A 23,388-nucleotide genomic window follows, 5' to 3' on the forward strand; every position below is an offset into this window, starting at 1 on the left:
AGTGTATACAACAATGAATGGATTACAGTGTGCAGTATAATATGGCAGTTAACAGTTAATTGTCAATTAAGTGGATAATAAACACTGAAAAGGTCAATATGTTAAGAGTTTATTATAGTTTAGTTATCGTAAGATAATGTACTTTTGATGACATATACATGCAACTGTATGCATCTTTATATATATATACATACTGTGCACAGCCTTGAACACCAATCTATCAATCGATTGAGGAGGAATGTGGAGGTGGGTCATCCAGTTTCAAATCTTGGAGCAATCAACGAATGTCAAATCTATGTGAATGGAAAGCAGACCTTGAGTATTGTATCTATGACAATGGTCTGCTGATTTGATTGGACCAAACCCAAATTTCACATTCAATCATGTAATTTTGCTGTTTCACTTAATCATATTGTACAATTAGTGTAATTCTTCAACCTTTTCGCATGTGTGCAAGATGTTTTTTTGGGCATATTCTGAGGGCATCATTCTGTGTAGACTAACACATTTATACTTTTTGTGAAGCCCCAGGATTGGCCAACTCAACTAATATCTCCAAAATCAAATTAAAAAAATGTATACATGGGGATGGAAGTTGCTCTTTCATATGCGAAAAGGTTGAGTGAGTGAGTGAGTGAGTGACTGGGGTTTAATGTCGTGCTTAACAATTTTTCAGTCATGTGACAACGAAGGAATCCTTGTTGCAGGACGGATTTCCTTCACTCTTTTATCTAGTGCTGCTTCACTGAGACTACTTACCAAAGGTAAGTAAGCCACCCCACCCGTGCCATTATACTGATATGAGTCAACCAGTCGTTGCACTATCCCCTTCATGCCGAATGCCAAGCGAGGAAGTTACAGCTTAAGGTTAAGGTCTTAGGTGTGACTCGACCGAGAATTGATCCCAGATTTATCGTTCCAGAAGCAGACACTCTACCAACTGTGCAATCCAGGCCAGTTGAAAAGATTGAGAAAAGGGTAGAGATACTGTGTGGAAACTTTCAAGAAGTTACATGCAAATAACTACCATGGTTATTTGACATCTTTAGTGCTTCCTGCCACTATTCACAAGTATTGCACTATTGAAGAGAATACTGAAATGAAGGTTTCTTGGTAGTAAATTAAGAAATAGCAGAATTTATTTCTGCACTTCTGAATGGAAGACTGCTGTGTCAGTGGTGGAGATTTTACTGGTATGCAAAGCACATACTGATCATTGAAGCACATGAGATTTCTGTCTGTGCAGCTTTATGAAAAGAATGTCTCTACTACTAGATGATTGTAGCAGAGGTCCAGCCTTATAACTGGACGCAATGACCAGAAACATCTCACCCATGCGGTGGTTGTGAGATAAAGTCAAACTCTTGCTGGCTTGCTATCTGGCCGTACATGTCTGCCAGCAACCTGCGAATGGTGGTGGGTTTTCCCTGGGCTCTCCTCGGTTTCCTCCGGACCATAATGCTGGCCGCCATTGTATAAGTGAAATATTTGTGAGTACGGCATAAAACACCAATCTAATAAATAAATAAATATAACTAGGCAACTGTCTATATAAATGTCCCTGAGACCTGCATCTTTCAGTACATCAGGTTAGTGTAACTGGCTTAATTCCAACCACTAATCCTTCTCCAGTGAGGTTGTGTGTTTCAATGAAGTCCTCTCCTGGCTTCTCCACCAGGAGGTTTGTCAGATATACATTGCATGAGGTGCACTGGTTTCCCCGGGGCCCTCCATGGTTTCCTCCACTCTCAACCTGACTGCCATCATAGAGACGAAATATTGTTGCGCAGGCCTTGAAAAAGCGATAAAACTATTTGAAATTCACAGCGACTGTCACAAATTAATGACAAAACACTAACTGTCTGTTTGTCCACATACAGCTTTCAATATGTGCGGATCAGGGGAGACAACCATGTAAAATATTCTCTCCTACATGGCAATCGCGGTGAAAAACAGCAGTTTCATCGAAATGACAGAGGGCATCGAAAACGCTGATAGCATACAGGAAGACGTTGTCACAGACATAACTATGAACAATTAGCGTAATCGTGAATTGAAATAACCCAATAGAGTCTTACGGAAATTGCCCGCAGCTAGTTTTGGATGATGACGAGAAACAACAACAACAACAACATCATTTGGGATTCAATGTGTTGATCACGAGAAAGCTTTCCAGTTACATTTATGTGGCTATGGTCGTAGTTGCCTAAGTTTAATACTACCCAGGGCGGTTCATATTTCAGGGGTCTTCGTATTGTATGCGCTGTATGTACACTTTAAGTCTTCGGCTTACTCAGTAAAATTTGATTGATATTGAAGATTAATTAAAGTTAATTCCATGCGAATCAGCATATGACTTTGCCGCGAAAGACTCACACATTTCTTGGTCTGCAATCGGCTCCTGATACTCTCATCCTGACCATTTCTTGTCCACGCCCCAGTAAAACTTGTTTGCAGCGATGTTTGCGAGCTCTAGTCCATTTTGCGCGCTAGTCCATCAAGATGCACTCCGTGTGATATTATAAAATTCTGACATTCATCGTAACACTAACGCATCTCAGAAAACATGGCACAAATTTCAAACTCGTATCTCCTCCCCACTTATGGCTCTAACTCACCTCCTCTGCTCATTTTATAGTGGAATCTCTAATACTACCGGGTATATTTTCGTAATCTACTATCCTCACCTATGAAACTAATTAACTCGCTGCGTGTTGGTTACATTGACTGCTAGAACTTCTGCGGTGCCAAGTGCCTCGCCGTGGACAGCCTTTTTGAAGTTTAACACGACCTACGTCTGGGTTTGAATTGCAACTATGTTTTGGTATTGAAATCCTCAAGAAAACTATTATATTTCGATTGCCGTTTCCAAGAACAACTTTAATGTTCTTAATTCAATTCAGAAAGGCACAAAAAAGAACTTGTATTGACTGCATCCAGTAGGAGTACGCAGGTATACGCTAATTTGTTGGAGAGTTGGCAATGGACTTAGTGTTACGATGAATGTCAGAATTTTAAAATGGCACACTGAGTCCATCTAGATGGACTATTTGCACACATTAACATGATGCAGAGCAAAGTAGTTTCCACAATTCTTCAAATTTTTCTTGCCCAGCGGCCAATTTTTATTTGTGTAGAGCAGCTTTTAAAAAGTCTCCATCGTGGAGAACACTTGGCAAAGGGTCAAAAAGGCAAATGTGGCTTCCTGTTCAAAATTTCACTGTGTTTTAGCGTCTACATTGATCGATTTAAGCACAGCAGGAGCCAGTTTTGGTGAAAAAAAAAGTTTGATCCCCTCAGCTATGGATTGGCAAAAATGAATTTGAAGTTTTGTCACGTGGGAAATGTTGGGGAGGTTCTAAAATTGGATAAGAAAATATACAGTATTTTAGAAAGGGAGCTCTGTCCCCCAGATCAAAATTTGTCATTGCTGTCTTGAACTGATATCTTTAAAACCATGTATTGAGAATTCTCTGAGTGTTGTCCACTGCATCTAATACAGTATCATGTACACATATGACTGGTTTTCCAGACAGGATTGCAAGCATATACATTCATGTACAAGTATCAATTTGAATGTACAGTAAGGTTGAAATCTTAATAATTTTGTGTTTTTCAGGCTAGAACAAGGAATGGACAATGAGTGGCCTGACGGAGCAGCAAAAACTAAGGATAGAGGAGAACAAAAAGAAGGCATTGGCCAGACTAGCAGAGAGACGTGGCAACATGGGGATGCAAGCAACTTCAGCAGTACAAGTTCAACGCCACCTACAGGGTCAGGACAGGGGGAAGGGAGACAACTGTGGAGGTTCCAGACAGATGAGTGCTGGGTCTGGATTGTGGTTGAATAAGGCCAGTGTTGGTAAAGACTGTTCTCAGTCGAGGGTTGACACAACACCTCTGGCTCAGGCTGGCTCCAATATGACATCCAAATTGTCATCATGCACAAAAACTTCAGAAAAGAATCAGGGCCTGGGGAATGGTTCTGAGAAAACGGTACCTGAGAAGACATCAGGATCAAGTGTGTCTTTATCGTGTGCAGGGACGAGCGGAAATGTTGTAAGACCTGCTCCAGCTGTTGCAAAGTCTGCCACTTTTTACGGGACTGTCTCGAAGACGGGACAAAATGCACAAAATCGATCAAGTTTGACGGCGACAGTGCCAAAGCCTGGTAACTTTGGTGTAACAAAGAGTTATGCTTCAACAGGAGCGAGTCATGTGAACAGTCGACACAGTGCCATGAACACTCTGGCTTATGTGACAGGAAAACCAAACCTGTTCAATTCTATCAAGGGCAAATGTGTTCTTTGTTCACGTGAACATTTTAAGGTCGAGGTTGGATTTCACACAGCCATGGTGGAAGTGTTTAAGACTATGAAAACAAGGCAGTATGGTGAGTGGTAAATTGCATTAATGTGCAAGAAAACATTAAACTATAATGCATCAATGGAAAGACAAATAAAAACTATGTTCACTTGTCTTAGTTCTTTTAATATTTATTTGCCAGAGTAAGATAGTGTGCTGAACTTTATGGAGCACTGTATTTGTGACGTCAACAGTTTCTTTTTTCATCCCACACAATGCATTTAGCATTTAACATCCCACACAATGCATTGAATGTTGGAAAATTGAAAAACAATAAAAGAAAAATAAATGCAGTAAAATCAAAATGAATGCCGAGATTTTTGTGGGCATCAACTGGGTAGACAGCAGTTTAGATAGTTGCGCAGTTTTCGCCCTTAAAAACTCATATGACTGTATAGAAAAATCTACAGTTTTCTCAATATTTTGAAATCATAAATATTACAGATGTGGCAACCAGGCTGTGGTCCTTTAAGCTAGAAGAACATGATGCACTAAGTAAGTATTGCCTCAGCGCAAAGTTTTCCTTCAAACTCTGACTTAAGGAACCTCTGTTATGGCATGTACTTATATCTCAGTGATCAGAACATCAAGGTGAACAAGAGAAAGATTTATATGCATCTATCATGGGTGTAAGCCTAAATGTATAAAGCCTGTATGAAGCATTAAGTACTTTTAAGTCTACAAAGCCCTTGATTGCCATTTTGCACCCATACTTCTAAACTGAGATGGCTGGAGTGAATCCACCGTGTACTGTAATTTGAGATTTGGAGCACAGTTCAGAGTCATGGCTTACTTGCACTTGTATCTGTCAGAATTTAATGTTGAATGATATGTAATGCGACTACCTGCTTTGTACATGTATGTCTGACTGCAATACATGTTCAGTATACTAGAGCTTAATTTTTCTGAATGATGTGGCTAACCTTCAGTGTACATGTACACATATATCTGTTTAGTATACTGTGTATGTACATGTTTGTCTGTATAGTATACTGTGTATGTACATGTGTGTGTGTACAGTATACTGTGTATGTACATGCATGTCTGTACAGTATACTGTGTATGTACATGCAAATAAACAAACATTATTGCTTAATGATCTGATGTGGTTGCTCTCTCTGTAGTGCATGTACAGTATGGAAACAAGCAGTATGGCTTTATGAGCTGATGCGTCTGCTCTCTCTATATGTCTGGTGACAGTGCATGTATAGTATGGAAACAAGCAGTATGGCTTTATGAGCTGATGTGTCTGCTGTCTCTCTATGTCTGGTGACAGTGCATGTACAGTATGGAAACAAGCAGTATGGCTTCATGATCTTATGTGGCTGCTCTCTCTGTATGTCTGATGACAGTACATGTACAGTATGGAGACAAGCAGTATGGCTTTATGAGCTGATGTGGCTGCTCTCTCTCTATGTCTGGTGACAGTGCATGTACAGTATGGAAACAAGCAGTATGGCTTCATGATCTGATGTGGCTGCTCTCTCTCTATGTCTGATGACAGTACATGTACAGTATGGAGACAAGCAGTATGGCTTTATGAGCTGATGCGTCTGCTCTCTCTATATGTCTGGTGACAGTACATGTATAGTATGGAAACAAGCAGTATGGCTTTATGAGCTGATGTGGCTGCTCTCTCTATATGTCTGGTGACAGTGCATGTACAGTATGGAAACAAGCAGTATGGCTTCATGATCTGATGTGGCTGCTCTCTCTCTATGTCTGGTGACAGTACATGTACAGTATGGAGACAAGCAGTATGGCTTTATGAGCTGATGTGGCTGCTCTCTCTATATGTCTGGTGACAGTACATGTACAGTATGGAAACAAGCAGTATGGCTTCATGATCTGATGTGGCTGCTCTCTCTCTATGTCTGATGACAGTACATGTACAGTATGGAGACAAGCAGTATGGCTTTATGAGCTGATGTGGCTGCTCTCTCTCTATGTCTGATGACAGTGCATGTACAGTATGGAAACAAGCAGTATGGCTTTATGAGCTGATGTGTCTGCTCTCTCTCTATGTCTGATGACAGTGCATGTACAGTATGGAAACAAGCAGTATGGCTTTATGAGCTGATGTGGCTGCTCTCTCTATATGTCTGGTGACAGTACATGTACAGTATGGAAACAAGCAGTATGGCTTCATGATCTGATGTGGCTGCTCTCTCTCTATGTCTGATGACAGTACATGTACAGTATGGAGACAAGCAGTATGGCTTTATGAGCTGATGTGGCTGCTCTCTCTCTATGTCTGATGACAGTGCATGTACAGTATGGAAACAAGCAGTATGGCTTTATGAGCTGATGTGGCTGCTCTCTCTCTATGTCTGATGACAGTGCATGTACAGTATGGAAACAAGCAGTATGGCTTCATGATCTGATGTGGCTGCTCTCTCTCTATGTCTGATGACAGTACATGTACAGTATGGAGACAAGCAGTATGGCTTTATGAGCTGATGTGGCTGCTCTCTCTCTATGTCTGATGACAGTGCATGTACAGTATGGAAACAAGCAGTATGGCTTTATGAGCTGATGTGTCTGCTCTCTCTCTATGTCTGGTGACAGTACATGTACAGTATGGAAACAAGCAGTATGGCTTTATGAGCTGATGTGGCTGCTCTCTCTCTATGTCTGGTGACAGTACATGTACAGTATGGAAACAAGCAGTATGGCTTCATGATCTGATGTGGCTGCTCTCTCTCTATGTCTGATGACAGTACATGTACAGTATGGAGACAAGCAGTATGGCTTTATGAGCTGATGTGGCTGCTCTCTCTCTATGTCTGATGACAGTGCATGTACAGTATGGAAACAAGCAGTATGGCTTTATGATCGGATGTGTCTGCTCTCTCTCTATGTCTGGTGACAGTGCATGTACAGTATGGAAACAAGCAGTATGGCTTCATGATCTGATGTGGCTGCTCTCTCTCTATGTCTGATGACAGTACATGTACAGTATGGAGACAAGCAGTATGGCTTTATGAGCTGATGTGGCTGCTCTCTCTCTATGTCTGATGACAGTGCATGTACAGTATGGAAACAAGCAGTATGGCTTTATGAGCTGATGTGTCTGCTCTCTCTCTATGTCTGGTGACAGTGCATGTATAGTATGGAAACAAGCAGTATGGCTTTATGAGCTGATGTGGCTGCTCTCTCTCTATGTCTGATGACAGTGCATGTACAGTATGGAAACAAGCAGTATGGCTTTATGATCTGATGTGGCTGCTCTCTCTATATGTCTGATGACAGTGCATGTACAGTATGGAAACAAGCAGTATGGCTTTATGAGCTGCCTCTGTGTGTTTACAGTGCAGCAGTTACGAGGACTGCGCCCAGATGTGCACATCGAGCCCCTACCTACTGCCGTGAGAACGATATTCAAGGCACAGTTTGCTGGAAAGTATCCATCAAATCAAATCCCAGAGGCTGACCTTGCTGTGGTGGATCCAGTGTTACAACACTCGCTCATGCCTTTCCAGAGGACAGGTGTTAGGTACATGTAAAATTCAGTGTGACAAAGCTGGGGATAGCTGTGGCTGGCTGGGGTATCTGTCATAGTTGAAATGTCCTGTTTGAATTTGGCTTTTGCTGTCTCCACTGTGCTTTTTTAATGAGGAACTGCAAACCTTTGAATTTTCCAAAAAATTTCTTCCAGAAGGCTTCCTAAAGACAAAGAAAACACTAGTTTAAAGTATTTAGCAGATAAAAGAGCATTTAACACTGCCCAGAAAAATAGTTTGGTTTATTTTTTTTTTAAGAATTTTTCCAACCAACTAAAATACATTTAAAACACAGGATTCTATGGTGGTCTGTTGGGACCAGCAGGGTATCAGTGACGTCACAGCAATATTGTTGGCTTGGAATAGTTTGTTTCAAGGTCCATTTGTTAAATGCATTCATAGCTTTAAATGAATATGCATTTTGAATGTTTGAATATAACAGTCTGTGTGTGTGAAGTGGTAGAAAGCTGAAGTGACATTACTGGTCCCAATATGGCCAGAAATGGCCACAGTAGGATCCAAAGTTTCAAATGCATTTTACTAGGTCGAAATATATTCTGAAAAAATAAATCAAACTATTTTCCGGGGCAATATTTAATGGCCTTTCATCTGACATGGGCGTCATGCTAATGTGTTCTTTGCCTTGAAGTTATTGTTCTAAGATTATGTCCGTTTTCTTTATGAAAATAATTGAATAAGTTATTTTGATATAAATCTTTACAATTGACCAGCATAACGCTGTATCTAAAATGGCCGTTGCTTGGTTTCCTTTATTTCCCTAAAATTGGCAATGTCACTGGTGATTCCTGTTATTTATATTTTTAAAAAATGTAGCAGTTTTTGTGATGTTGTGTATGGCCAGAAGAACGAACCACGTTCACTTTGATGTCACGACATTCCAAAATCAAAGAGGAACAAGCCATGGTGTTTTGAGTAAATGTCTGGATTGCTGCTGGTTATTTCTGGCCAAGCATAAGCTACAGGTTGCACATATGTGTGCAAAATACTAGAAAAATGTAACAGAGGCATCACCATGTGTTTACTCAGATGACTTTCAGTTTTAGGTTAATAGTCTTTGTAATTCACCTTTAAGTACTGAAACATGTAAAGACGCATGCTATAAATAGACGCACATATTTTAGAGGATTGACAACCCAGGGGTATTCCATGATCTTTGCTAAGATTAAAAAAAAAAACAACAACACCTTACCATTGGTAAACACGATATTCTGGGTTTGTCTTATTATCATACAGGGGCCTCCGTGGCTCAGTTGATTAGCGCCCCAGCGCAGGGTAATGATGGTTGCTATGAGTTCAAGTCCAACTCATGCTGGCTTCCTTTCCGGCCGTACGTGGGAAGGTCTTTCAGAAACCTGCGGATGGTCGTGGGTTTCCCCCGGGCTCTGCCCAGTTTCCACCCACCATAATGCTGGCCGTCGTCGTATAAGTGAAATATTCTTGAGTACGGCGTAAAACACCAATCAAATAAATAAAAAAATAAATATTATCAGACATTCTAAGCACAAATGAAGGATATCACATAGACACAGAAAGAGAAAAACAGATGAAAAAAAATCACATAGATACTGAATGAAGACGGAAATCAATGTTGAGAATAGGTGGCCATTGGATCAATGTTGAACACAGTTCAATAAACCTTGTACGAACTACCACAAAATTTGTTAGAATGCATGATAAAGAATATATAAAAAAATTGTTGTCTAAAAATTTGTTTCAGTAAGTCTCTTCAATATAAAGACGTTGGTATGAAAACATCTATAACATACATGTAAACTACCTGTACATGTTTGCCATCTATAATTAATCTTGCAGTGTTATGACTCCAATAGTACCAAAGAGGAGTTCAAACAATGGTCGTTCATTCATTCAAAAGTGAATCTGAAGACTCATACAAATAGAGAGTGAAAGAAGCCCTAAAAGCTGTCGATGCATCAGTAAATTTCGTTTTGTATTTTACTGGCAAGAATCTGTTTTGTGTTATTAACCCATACTATTTTCCTGTCACTACAGTTTTGGTGTATGGAAGAAGGGCCGTGTGTTGATAGCAGATGACATGGGCTTAGGGAAAACAATACAGGCTATCTGTCTGGCCTCTTACTACAGACACGAGTGGCCACTCTTAGTGGTTGTCCCCTCATCTGTTAGATTTGACTGGGCTGAGGTATGTGCTTGGTCAGTTTCAGAATGTTAAATTGAAAAATGGAGAATTCTATATGAGCTATTGGAACATATTGCTAACAAAAGTTAATTTGTATTTTAGCAAGCTGCTTGTATTTTAACTTCTATGTGTATGAATTGTTGTAAGAGATTTAAGATAAGCTTCTGGTCCCAGGATCATAGTGCCATCTTAGACTTACGTCCAAATCTCAGTTATTGAACTGGTTATGTTCCTTTTCGTTATTTTAGCTGAAATTTGTTTTACTTACTCAGAATTTACAGACAAGACATATTTTTACCTGATTATGTAAGAAATGACAATTTTAAAGATATTTGAGATTTTGATGCAAGTCTTAAGAACATTTTGTGATCCCAGATCTTTTTCAGTTTTTGCCATAGCTACTTATTTAGTATACCGACCCTGATTTTTGTGCTGTTCTGTTTTGTTTTTTGTTTTTTTTGGCCACACTGAAGAATATTTCATTGAATTGATGAAACTTGACAGAGAGACAAGAAGAAACCATTGCAACTTACCAGATACCTAAACAAAACTGCTGACTGATAAAAATTATTTACCTGTTGTCGAACGCCTTTTTTGTTTTTTCTTCACAGCAACTGAGACGCTGGGTTCCAAGCCTCGATCCACAGTCCATTGTTGTGATAACAACTACAAAGGATGTGTTTTCCTCAGCACGTGTAGTTGTCATCAGTTATGATTTAATGGCTCGCAAAGCACAGGAACTCAAACAGAAGCACTTTGAGGTCATCATTATGGTAAAGACAAAGGCTTCTTATTAAATTTGGCGTGGGAAAGTCTGCCAGTAACCTGTGGACGGTCGTGAGTTTCCCCCGGGGCTCTGCCCCGCTTTCCACCCACCATAATGCTGGCCGGCGTCCTATAATTGAAATATTCTTGAATATGGCGTAAAACACCAATCAAAAAAATAACAAAATAAATAAATACTAAATTTGGGATTCTTGAGTACGGCAAAAAACTATAGTCAAATAAATAAATACTTAATTTGGATTTCTTATTAAGTTTGAGCTAATCACCCTAGTGTAGAACTTATGGTAAAAACATAACCTTCCAGTATAAAAAGTTTAATTTCTGCTCTGTGGTCTGCCAGTTAATATAATAATAATACAGTGTAATAGTGTATAACCTAGAAACTTGAATTGTTCTGTTTTTCAAGGATGAATCACATTTGCTGAAAAACATCAAGACAGCCAGAACTAAGGCAGCTATGCCCTTACTGCAGGTGGGTGTATCAGATGTGTAAGGATTTTGTGTTCAGGTGCAGGTCTTTTAATCGTTCTGACAAACCAGATGTTGCCTGGATCAAGATTGTTTTTGCTTGTAGACAGAAGACTTAAACCCATTTATTTTAAACCAGTGGCACCTGTGTCCGAGGTGGTTAGCGTGCCAGCAAGCCATAATGACCTAAGAGCCGCTCCCCAGTAAGGTGGTTGTAAGTTTAAGCCCACCTCATGCTGACTTGAGAAGGTCTTCCAGCAACCTGCAGATGGCTGTGGGTTTTCCAGGAGTTTGCACGGTTTCCTCCCACCATAATGCTGGTTGCCATCATATGAGTGAAATATTCTTGAGTACGGCCTAAAACACCAAATACATGAATTTGACTGAACCCCTGGACGTTTAATATTTATCTACATATCATGTAATTACTTACCTGGAATATGGGACATTTTGTTTGATTGATTTATATATTTGATTGTTGTGTTAGGCCGTACTCAAGAACATTTTACTTATGTGACAGCAGCCAGCATTATGGTAGGCGGAAACTGGGCACAGCCCGGGAGTAGCCCACGATCATCCGCAGGCTGCTGGGAGACCTTCCCATGTACGGTCGGAGAGGAAGCCAGCATGAGCTGGACTTGAACTCACATCAACCACATTGGTGAGAGGCTTCTTGGTCATTACGCTGTGCTAGCGTGCTAACCACCTGAGCCACGGAGGCCCCATAGGACATTTTGTGAAGGTGTCCTAGGACCATGATCGGTTCCAAGAAGCATACTTAGTGTTAAGGCGCTCTTAGCTATAAAAGTGCACTTCACAACTCTACAACATTTACAGTCATGGTAGTGAAGGGTTTACTTGAATAGCTATGTGAACTTTATGAGGTCTCAGGACACATGTACCGGGCTGCATCTTTTAGGCTGGGAATCATACAAGGATTATTGTAGAGGAAAAGCCTTTCATGACCTCTTTGAGGGATTTGTTATTTACATGACCTGTATTTCTTACATATGTGACAAATATTTGTTATTTATGTGATAATATATTTGTTATTTATGTGACAATATATTTGTTATTAATGGGACAAATACTTGTTATTTATGTGACAATATATTTCTTATTAATGTGACAATAAATTTGTTATTTATGGAATTAATGTGACGATATATTTGTTATTTATGTGACACTGTATTTCTTATTAATGTGACAAGTATTTGTTATTTATGTGACAATTTATTTGCTATTTATGTGACAATGCTTTTGCTATTAAAGTGACTGTATTTGCTCTTTATGTGACAATGTATTTGCTGTTTATGTGACAATGTATTTGCTATTTAATGACAATGCATTTGCTATTTATGTGACAAGGTACTTACAATTTATGTGACAATGTATTTGCTATTTATGTGACAATGCATATGTTATTTATGTGACAATGTATTTGTTACCTTATGAGCAGGCTGCCCGTAGAGTGATCCTGCTGACAGGCACCCCCGCCCTCTCCCGCCCCAGCGAGCTCTACACCCAGATTGTGGCCGTCTGTCCAGGCTTGATGAAGTTCCATGAGTTCGGTGTCCGCTACTGCGATGGCAAGGAGGTGAGGTGTGATTGACACATACACGTACAAGTAATGATCTAAAGTGGCGTTCTTTTGAACCAAAAAATGAATATTTTTTATGCATATTGATTAACCATGACATAGGAATAAACACCGTGTTGTGGTTGCAGGTACGTTTAAAGTACATTTTTATGCGTTAATGTTTTGAAAATAGAAGACAAGGTTCTCTCCTATCATAGAAGACTGACAGACACAGTTAATGTGTTGTTTTTGTGTTGTGGCTACCATGGGGTTGGGATTTCTCTGGCTGTTCTAACATGGGATAGTTACAGTTAGTGCAGCAGCCAGGTGACTGAGTGTTGGTGGTGCTGTAGTTACCCTGGGGTTGGGATTTCTCTGGCTGTTCTAACATGGGATAGTTACAGTTAGTGTATCAGCCAGGTGACTGAGTGTTGTTTGTGTTGTAGTTACCCTGGGGTTGGGATTTCTCTGGCTGTTCCAACATGGAAGAGTTACAGTTAGTGTATCAGCAAGGTGACTGAGTGTTGTTTGTGTTGTAGCTACCCTGGGGTTGGGATTTCTCTGGCTGTTCCAACATGGGAGAGTTACAGTTAGTGTATCAGCCAGGTGACTGAGTGTTGTTTGTGTTGTAGTTACCCTTGGGTTGGGATTTCTCTGGCTGTTCTAACATGGAAGAGTTACAGTTAGTGTATCAGCCAGGTGACAGAGTGTTGTTTGTGTTGTAGTTACCCTGGGGTTGGGATTTCTCTGGCTGTTCCAACATGGAAGAGTTACAGTTAGTGTATCAGCAAGGTGACTGAGTGTTGTTTGTGTTGTAGCTACCCTGGGGTTGGGATTTCTCTGGCTGTTCCAACATGGGAGAGTTACAGTTAGTGTATCAGCCAGGTGACTGAGTGTTGTTTGTGTTGTAGTTACCCTGGGGTTGGGATTTCTCTGGCTGTTCTAACATGGAAGAGTTACAGTTAGTGTATCAGCCAGGTGACAGAGTGTTGTTTGTGTTGTAGTTACCCTGGGGTTGGGATTTCTCTGGCTGTTCCAACATGGAAGAGTTACAGTTAGTGTATCAGCCAGGTGACAGAGTGTTGTTTGTGTTGTAGTTACCCTGGGGTTGGGATTTCTCTGGCTGTTCTAACATGGGAGAGTTACAGTTAGTGTATCAGCCAGGTGACTGAGTGTTGTTTGTGTTGTAGCTACCCTGGGGTTGGGATTTCTCTGGCTGTTCTAACATGGAAGAATTACAGTTAGTGTATCAGCCAGGTGACTGGGTGTTGGTTGTGCTGTAGTTACCCTTGGGTTGGGATTTCTCTTGCTGTTCTAGCATGGGAGAGTTACAGTTAGTGCATCAGCCAGGTGACTGAGTGTTGGTGGTGTTGTAGTTACCCTGGGGTTGGGATTTCTCTTGCTGTTCTAGCATGGGAGAGTTACAGTTAGTGTATCAGCCAGGTGACTGAATGTTGTTTGTGTTGTAGTTACCCTGGGGTTGGGATTTCTCTGGCTGTTCCAACATGGGAGAGTTACAGTTGTTGCTGGAGGAGAAATTGATGATCAGGTATGGTACCTTGTACTCTATTTGTATATGACAAGTTAAGTTTATATCAAATTAACAGGTCCCTTCAGAGTTTTGATAGTGAAGGACTTCCACTCATAAATCTGACCCTCGTTGTACAAATGAAATATTCATCAGGACGAAGTTAAACCTCATTTATTTCCCCCCAAAAATAAATCAAATAAATATGAAATATTTCCATTTGAATGGTTCAAGATTTTCAGAATTTTAGTACAAAATATAAAAATAATTTGAGACCCAATAGACATGCATAAACCTAAATCTATTACAGTTGACATGTAGGTTACTCAGACATATGTAGGTAAATGTGAAAAAATTATTTAGGTCTTTAACTGCATGTTTGTCTGATGTAAAGCTGTGAATGAATGAATGAATCCTTGGGGTTTAATGTCCTATTTAATGATTTATGAGTCATTAACTGTAAATAAACAGACTGCATGTTAGAGCGGTGTTACCGGTGTCTTCAGAACCTTGTGAAACCAAGGAAGAAATCTTGTCTGCAAACTCTCAGGCAAGAGCTGAAACATCACTCCTTCTTCCATTTATTTCCAGACGATTGAAGAAAGAAGTCCTGTCTCAGCTGCCTTCAAAGCTGCGCAAAATGGTCCTGTTGGATCCCTCTTCTATCAAAATATCGAAGGAAATGAAAAGAACGTCAACCACAGAGAACTTTGAGAAGCTAAAGGTAACGCTCTACCTGTGTGTGGTTTAGGTAGATTGGTTTATGATGACTCAAGGATGGCTACGTGATTCTGGAAGGGTTCATTTATTTATTTTATTTATTTGAGTCGTGTTTCTCGTCATACTCAAGACTTTTTCACTTGCATTGGAAACATTGCAGACTGAATTTTATGTTGATATGTTAACTTGTTCGATTATTTCCATTATGATGATATCTTTTTCAGGGAATGAAGGGAAGAAAAATGCTGCTGGAATATTTCCATGATACAGCTCAGGCTAAAGTGGACGCTGTCAGGTATGGAAGGAGGGCACCTGCAGGAGTTACTGTAAAAGACCTACTGGTTGACTCGTATCAGTATAATGGCTGCGGCGGGTTGGCTTACTTGCCTTTGGTAAAAGCATCTCATTGAAGCAGCACTAGATAAAAGAGCGGTGGAAATCCGACCTGCAACAAGGAGACACATTACATGCAATCTAAGGATTCCTTCATCATCATATGACTGAAAATTGTTAAATACGACTTTAAACCCCAAGCACTCACTCACTCACTCACTCACTCACTCACCAACAACTGGAATGGGGTAAGAATGCTTTTCCTGCATACAGCTAAATGGGCAGGCTAAAGACACATTCCTTTATCATGATGTTGTACATGAAGTTCTGTATTTCATGATGTATTTATTACCTTTTAATCTATTTATGGAAATGTTAGGGGACAGAAGAGGGGGTGTTTCAGACATCCTGATTCTAGCCATGTATAATGTTAAAATCAAATAATTATGAAATGAATTGTTCCTGATTTTTTCAGAGGTTATGTTTTGGATTTGTTGGAGAGTGGTCAGAAATTTCTGTTGTTTGGTCATCATCAGGAGTTATTGGATGCCTTAGAAACTGCCCTTGACAACAAGGTATTCCAGATATTGCTACGTATGTGTGGAAATATGGTTCTGCTCATTGCTTTATTCCTTGAATTTCCAATCATTGGTAATGGGAGTTTCAAAAATGTCTGCCTTGAGCATCTATCAGTATTTCTCTTTCAAGTCTGTTTGAAATTACTGCCCAGTACTAATGATATATCCTACGCATATCTTCCGCCCATCAAAGGTGCATTCTGATCGGATGTGGTGCAGATCCTATGTAGATCATACAGATATTGGTCGGCCCATGCCGAAATAGCGGGAACAGCCAAAGCGCAATCTCTATCTTGCGTACACCATGTGTGGGCCTATTGGATGTTGCCACTTGAAAATAACAGGGTTATCCTGAGAGTACAAAGAGAGTGACTACTGAGAGTTTAGACTACTTTTCACAAGTGGATCCTGTTATACAAATCCCTATGCGAATGATGGTTGGATCCCACGCCCATTATGAGGAGCCTGTCTTGGCCGTTTTATTGGCATATGATGTCACCATCTACCTCATTTATTATAACCATGCTGCACGGATATTCCGGCTAACATCCATGCAAGATATATCATTAGGATCGGGCAGTACAGCATCTACCTCACAAAAATATTTATTTATTCATTTGATCGGTGTTTTACGTCGTACTCAAGAATATTTCGCTTATACGACGGCAGCTAGCATTATGGTGGGTGGAAACTGGGCAGAGCCCGGGGGAAACCCATGACCATCTGCAGGTTGCTGGAAGACCTTCCCATGTACGTCTCACGAAAATATGATAACTGTGTTATTGCATTCTCAAAATGATAAGAACAGAAACTCTGTTATTCTGTCACCACAATATGGCTGGAAAATAGCCAGTGTGGCGTTTAACCGTAATCATTCTGTTATTCTTCTTAATCCTTGTTTCCGCTAATGTCAGAAGATTCTGTGAATAGGTAGAAAAGATTCTGTTTTAGAAATATGTCACCATCAATGAAAGCACTGAATGTTTTTATTGAAGTTGTCGTTGTCACAAGTAGTTATGGAAAATAGGTTTTTAGTGAATGGCAGGAAGAAACTCATGTCCTTTTATGTCCACATATTCACAGATATTTCACATGATGAAACAAATTTAGAAGCATGAAACGTAAAAATGCATGCCATGCATTGAGGCAAGGTCACCAGACTTCTGGGTCAGTGTACATACGTCTTAGGGGCCACTTTCCAGAAACTTCGTAAATCAATTTTTCATAACTTTTCTCGTAAATGAAGTCGACTCATGGCGCTAAAGCTTACAGAGTTGTTTCTTTTGTTGTTGCTACAGGAAAGTGGCTGTTTTATCAGGATCGATGGTCGTACACCTTCAGAGCAGAGGAAGTCTCAATGTGACAGATTTCAGACCAATGACAGCGTGCGCGTGGCATTGCTGTCAATCACAGCCGCCAACGCAGGCCTCAACCTGACGTCCGCCTCTCTAGTCGTGTTTGCTGAACTGTTCTGGAACCCTGGGGTAAGCCGTATGTCACATGACTGCTTTTGTATCAGATTTTGCACTGATTACAGAAATCTGGTTTAGAACTATATGTACATGTTGTTGACAGTTTGTTATTTTTTGATTGGTGATTTACACCGTACTCAAGAATATTTCACTTATACAATGGCAGCCAGCATTATGGCGGAAGGAAACCGGGCAGAGCCCGGGGGAAACCCACAACCATCTGCAGGTTGCTGGAAGACCTCCCCACTTACGGCCGGAGAGGAAGCCAGCATGAGCTGGATATTGACAGTTTGAAATGAGAGTTTAATCTTTGACCATTATGAGCTGTTGCCGATTTCCAACACAACACAGGCGAGTACAATGCCGATTTCCAACACAACACTTATGAATACAATGCCGATTTCCAACACAACATGAACGAGTACAATGCCGATTTCTAACACTTCACAATGACCTATTTATTATATACCTGAACCTGTCCGAGGATTTATTTATTTATTTATTTCATTGGTGTTTTACGCCATACTCAAGAATATTTTACTTAAACGACGACGGCCAGCATTATGGTGGGAGGAAACTGGGCAGAGTCCTGTGGAAACCCACGACCATCCGCAAATTGCTGCCAGACCTTCCCACGTATGGTCTAGGACTTAAAGCTGGTGCAAAAAAAAACCAATCAAATATACACGAACAGATTTATTTAAATAAATAAATATTTTCTATCCTAATGGAACAGATTTGAATACATTTATATGTAACAGACATGACATTAGAGTATCACAGACAGTGATTCATTAATTTTTTTTTTACCACATGCAGATTCTTGTTCAAGCAGAAGATCGTGTCCACCGTATTGGTCAGAAAGACTCTGTCAACGTTCATTACCTAGTCGCACCTGGAACAGCTGATGACCATATATGGTAAGGATTCGTGTAACGTGTGGGAAGGTGTGTTAAACTGGCTGTGGACAGCATGTGTATGGTAAGAAGTCAGGAAACAAGTATTCATGTTCCAGTTAGTTCAGAACTGAGTGTGACAGTGTATGACAATTATATCTGTATCATGTATTGTGTATAAAAATCAAACATGGACCACAATTCAAACTGGCACGCCTGTCTACGGAAGCTCGAAAGCGTGACACTTAAACATGTTATAGGGCTGGTCGGTTTCCTGCACTCATAAATCTGACAGCTGTTATGTACAAAAATTACAAAAATTCTTGGGAAAGGCATTTAGTGCCGGTAAGTCAATCAATCAATCAATCAAATATGTTACAGATGTATTAAAAGCGTCACAGTTTAATGTACATCAACATGAGGCATACCTAACCACCAAATCCTGGGAGCCTCTCTTCAATGTGGTCGTTGTGAGTTCAAATCCAGCTTATGCTGGTTTCATCTTCAGTCTTATGTGTTAATGTCTGCGCCCACCATAATGCTTGTCGCATGTGGTATAAGGGAAATATTCTTGAGTATGGCATAAAACACCAATCAGGTCAAATGAATAAACTCATCACCAAATCCCCCCCCCTTCACCCCGCCCCAGTGGTATAGTCTCATAGCCCCAAAAGTTTAAGTGCCTTATACATGAATTTAATTAACAATGAGAAAATGAAGTGTTTTCCCGAAACAATATTTTAGAAGTATATTTAATGATCTCAAATTTTGCCCTTGATTATGGTGCAGAAGTTTGTCTGAATTTTCTGAGAGCTCTGTTGATTCTTAGAAAGGTGTTTTGAGATTCGTTTAAAAGTTAGGATGATACTCTGCTGGAAAAAGAGAAATTCAGCACCAAAATTAAGATTTTATTGCACGTGTAGATAATAACAAAGTGGAGAAATTTATTTTTAAATTATGCACTGTGAAGTTTTGGCTGTTTTCAGGCCGCTTGTACAGAACAAGCTGAGTGTACTGAGTAAGGTGGGTTTGTCCAAGGAAGACTTCTCTGAGGCTGACACATGTCATCAACAGGTACGAATTGAAATGATTTCAATAGGAACAAAGGGGGACTCTGTGACCCAGGTGGGTAGCAAACCAGCGTGGCACAATGACCCGGGAGCCTCTCACTAATGTGGTCGCTGTGTGTTCAAGACCAGTTCATGCTGGCTCCCTCTCCTTCTGTACGTGGGAAGGTCTTACAGCAACCTGCGGGTGGTTGTGGATTTTCCCCGGGCTGCGCCCAGTTTCCTCCCACCATAATGCTGACCACTATCTTATAAGTGAAATATTCTTGAGTACGGCGTAAAACACCAATCAAATAAATAATAAATCAAAAGGAACAAATTAAAAACTCCAGAAAAGTAAGGTAGAACAAAGTGAGCTTTTCAAACTGAACATAGAATTCATGACACTGGTAAAATTACTCAAACTGTACTGTAACTACTTCAGTCATATAAATTGAGACAGTTTGGGGGGCATTTACATGTATTCACTTTGTGATATATGTAGATATGTGTATTATACATACATGTTTTTTTTGGCTGCAACCCTTTTTTTTAGATTTTCTATCTTGTTTTCACCCAGGTAAACTTAGGCCAAAACATGTTGGACTTGGCTCAGAGATCCCAGCTTTCCCATATTTCCTGTGATTTCCTATATTTTATGTAGGATCCTCGAAATGTCCAATATTTTCCAAAATATCCCTTTTTTGTCCTTTATTCTCCATTGTCTATTACCTTGTGTAAATTGGTTTCTTTGTTGTTCATTCCACATTATAACTTTTGCTGCTTTTTTCCATTGCCTATCACAACATGTCTGTTATAACATTTGCTGCTTATTCTCCATTGCCTATCACAACATCTGTTATAACATTTGCTGCTTATTCTCCATTGTCTATCACAACATGTCTGTTATAACATGTGCTGCTTATTCTCCATTGCCTATCACAACATCTGTTATAACATTTGCTGCTTATTCTCCATTGTCTATCACAACATCTGTTATAACATTTGCTGCTTATTCTCCATTGTCTATCACAACATGTGTGTTATAACATGTGCTGCTTATTCTCCATTGTCTATCACATGTCTGTTATAACATTTGCTGCTTATTCTCCATTGTCTATCACAACATGTCTGTTATAACATTTGCTGCTTATTCTCCATTGTCTATCACAACATCTGTTATAACATTTGCTGCTTATTCTCCATTGTCTATCACAACATGTCTGTTATAACATTTGCTGCTTATTCTCCATTGTCTATCACAACATGTCTGTTATAACATGTGCTGCTTATTCTCCATTGTCTATCACAATATGCCTGTTATAACATTTGCTACTTATTCTCCATTGCCTATCACAACATCTGTTATAACATTTGCTGCTTATTCTCCATTGTCTATCACAACATGTCTGTTATAACATGTGCTGCTTATTCTCCATTGTCTATCACAACATCTGTTATAACATTTGCTGCTTATTCTCCATTGTCTATCACAACATCTGTTATAACATTTGCTGCTTATTCTCCATTGTCTATCACAACATGTCTGTTATAACATTTGCTGCTTATTCTCCATTGCCTGTCACAACATCTGTTATAACATTTGCTGCTTATTCTCCATTGTCTATCACAACATCTGTTATAACATTTGCTGCTTATTCTCCATTGTCTATCACAACATGTCTGTTATAACATTTGCTGCTTATTCTCCATTGTCTATCACAACATGTCTGTTATAACATGTGCTGCTTATTCTCCATTGTCTATCACAACATGTCTGTTATAACATGTGCTGCTTATTCTCCATTGTCTATCACAACATCTGTTATAACATTTGCTGCTTATTCTCCATTGTCTATCACAACATGTCTGTTATAACATTTGCTGCTTATTCTCCATTGTCTATCACAACATGTCTGTTATAACATTTGCTGCTTATTCTCCATTGTCTATCACAACATGTCTATTTTATCTTTTGCTGCTTATTCTCCATTGTCTTTCCCAACATGTCTGTTATAACATTTGCTGCTTATTCTCCATTGTCTATCACAACATGTCTGTTATGACATTTGCTGCTTATTCTCCATTGTCTATCACAACATGTCTATTATAACATTTGCTGCTTATTCTCCATAGTCTATCACGTGTCTATTATAACTTCTGCTGCTTATTCTCCATTGTCTATCACAACATGTCTATTTTAACGTTTGCTGCTTATTGTCCATTTGTCTATCACATCAACTCTATGTCAGTATCCTTTATTGACATTAATTAACTTATTTCACTGTGTCCCAGAGGTGCAAATGACACCTCTTTCCATTAGAAATGTCTCAAGTTTAGAAATGTTCAGCTCCTCAGTTTTCTCCATTGTTCCTCCACCTGAATAACGTTTTTTGTGACTTTTGTTAGAAGTCCATGTTATAGGAGATGTAAACATGAATAATTGCCGAACGTTTTGGCAAGTCACATGATACAGTAAGACTTTTTTACCTTCAGCGATAAAAGAGTTTGAAACTACCCTATTGCTTTCTTTCATTACCCCATATCTATTCCATTTTTTGTTCTTTATTCTCCACCGTCTATCATTCCATGTACATTGCGTTCTTTGTTGTACTCCTTTTGTCTATCAACCATGTTAATTGAACTATTTTAATTTCCTGGCAGAATTCTAAACAGGAAGATTTGAGGAAGTTTTTTGAGGAATCTTTCTTTGAAGACTCCAGCGCCACAGATGAACAAGGGGAGATAACTGGAGATGTTGTGTGTTCAAGTCCTAAAAAAGAGTCAAGTCCAGCCGACAAGTATCCAAAAAGTCAGTGAAGCTTACTGAGTGAATACATGATCATGACATCAACTAAAAAAGTAAAAAAAGAGATATGCAAATTATTACCATCCTTAGCCTTTCACCACTGAGGTTCCTGTCCATCTCATGCTGGCTGTCCTTGGAAGGTCCCTCAGCAACCTGCAAATGGTTATTGGTTTCCTATAGGCTCTGCCCTGTTTCTTCCCACCTTAATGCTGGCCGTCATCATATAAGTGAAATATTCTTGAATAAATGAATAAATATTACCTTCTTTATGGTGCCAGGTTTTGCACACAGGTGGAGCACAATGACACGGGGATATTCAAGTATTGATTTGCTGTGTGTATATTACTTACCGTAAATTACCAAATTCATGACTTAGTATGTATTGTATATAAGCATCAGTGTTAAAGCAAATGTCATGGTTAGTATCTCAAATAGCACTGCAGGTATTGACCATGCATATAAAGCACAGTGACACAAGGGGATTGTTCCAACGCTGATGCCGTATGTGCATATTAATTACCATTAATTACCAAATTCACAAAGTCAGGACTTTGAGCTGAAGTTTGCATTCGTGCGCCTCCCATAGGTGAGGGGCCGGTTTCAGGAAGCTCGCTGAGCTAAGTTTGCCCTTAACTACCATGCCATATATCGTAGAGATGTAAAGTGCACTTAGCTAAGGGCTACTTAGCACTAAGTATGCTTCATGAATCCAGCCCCTGGTCTTTGACAGCCTTGTTACCAAATCTAAGTTAAACATGTACATGTATTTCCTTGTTTTCTTATTAGAGAGCCCGACCAAACAGTCAAAGATCGGTCAGTTTTTCAAGCGGCAAACAGGTGTTGCCATTGGCAACCAGAGTGACATTAAGTTTGACCAACCAGATGCGTCAGATGAGATTGAGGATGATTGTGATTGGCTGGATGATATCGTTGAGTGGGAAGAATCTAATGGACAACCACAGGCCAAGAAATTAAAACTGTGACGAGAGAAAGAAGGAACTGTGGCATTAAAAACATTCATGTTATGTCTGTATAGATGTATATGCATGTATAAACTTAAGTGCTATTTTTTTTTTCGAGTTATGTGAATTTTATAATTCATTTTGATATTTCATATACAAACTTT

At 39.6% G+C, this 23,388-nt stretch overlaps 1 protein-coding gene across 1 annotated transcript; it reads left to right on the top strand.

Moving 5' to 3' along the window:
- Positions 1 to 1,949: 1,949 nt before the first annotated feature.
- Positions 1,950 to 23,388, top strand: LOC135477540 (SWI/SNF-related matrix-associated actin-dependent regulator of chromatin subfamily A-like protein 1). The gene is made up of 17 exons (XM_064757683.1): positions 1,950 to 2,265; positions 3,620 to 4,393; positions 4,810 to 4,860; positions 7,678 to 7,861; positions 9,900 to 10,050; positions 10,659 to 10,820; positions 11,240 to 11,305; positions 12,761 to 12,898; positions 14,350 to 14,429; positions 15,000 to 15,132; positions 15,353 to 15,423; positions 15,937 to 16,036; positions 17,338 to 17,523; positions 18,331 to 18,431; positions 19,394 to 19,481; positions 22,118 to 22,265; positions 23,049 to 23,388. The coding sequence occupies exons 2-17, from the start codon at positions 3,640 to 3,642 to the stop codon at positions 23,243 to 23,245; spliced, it is 2,610 nt and encodes an 869-aa protein (XP_064613753.1). The 5' UTR covers positions 1,950 to 2,265; positions 3,620 to 3,639; the 3' UTR covers positions 23,246 to 23,388.

The sequence above is a fragment of the Liolophura sinensis genome, chromosome 11 (assembly GCF_032854445.1).
Source record: "Liolophura sinensis isolate JHLJ2023 chromosome 11, CUHK_Ljap_v2, whole genome shotgun sequence".
In the NCBI taxonomy this organism is placed as follows: Eukaryota; Metazoa; Mollusca; class Polyplacophora; order Chitonida; family Chitonidae; genus Liolophura; species Liolophura sinensis.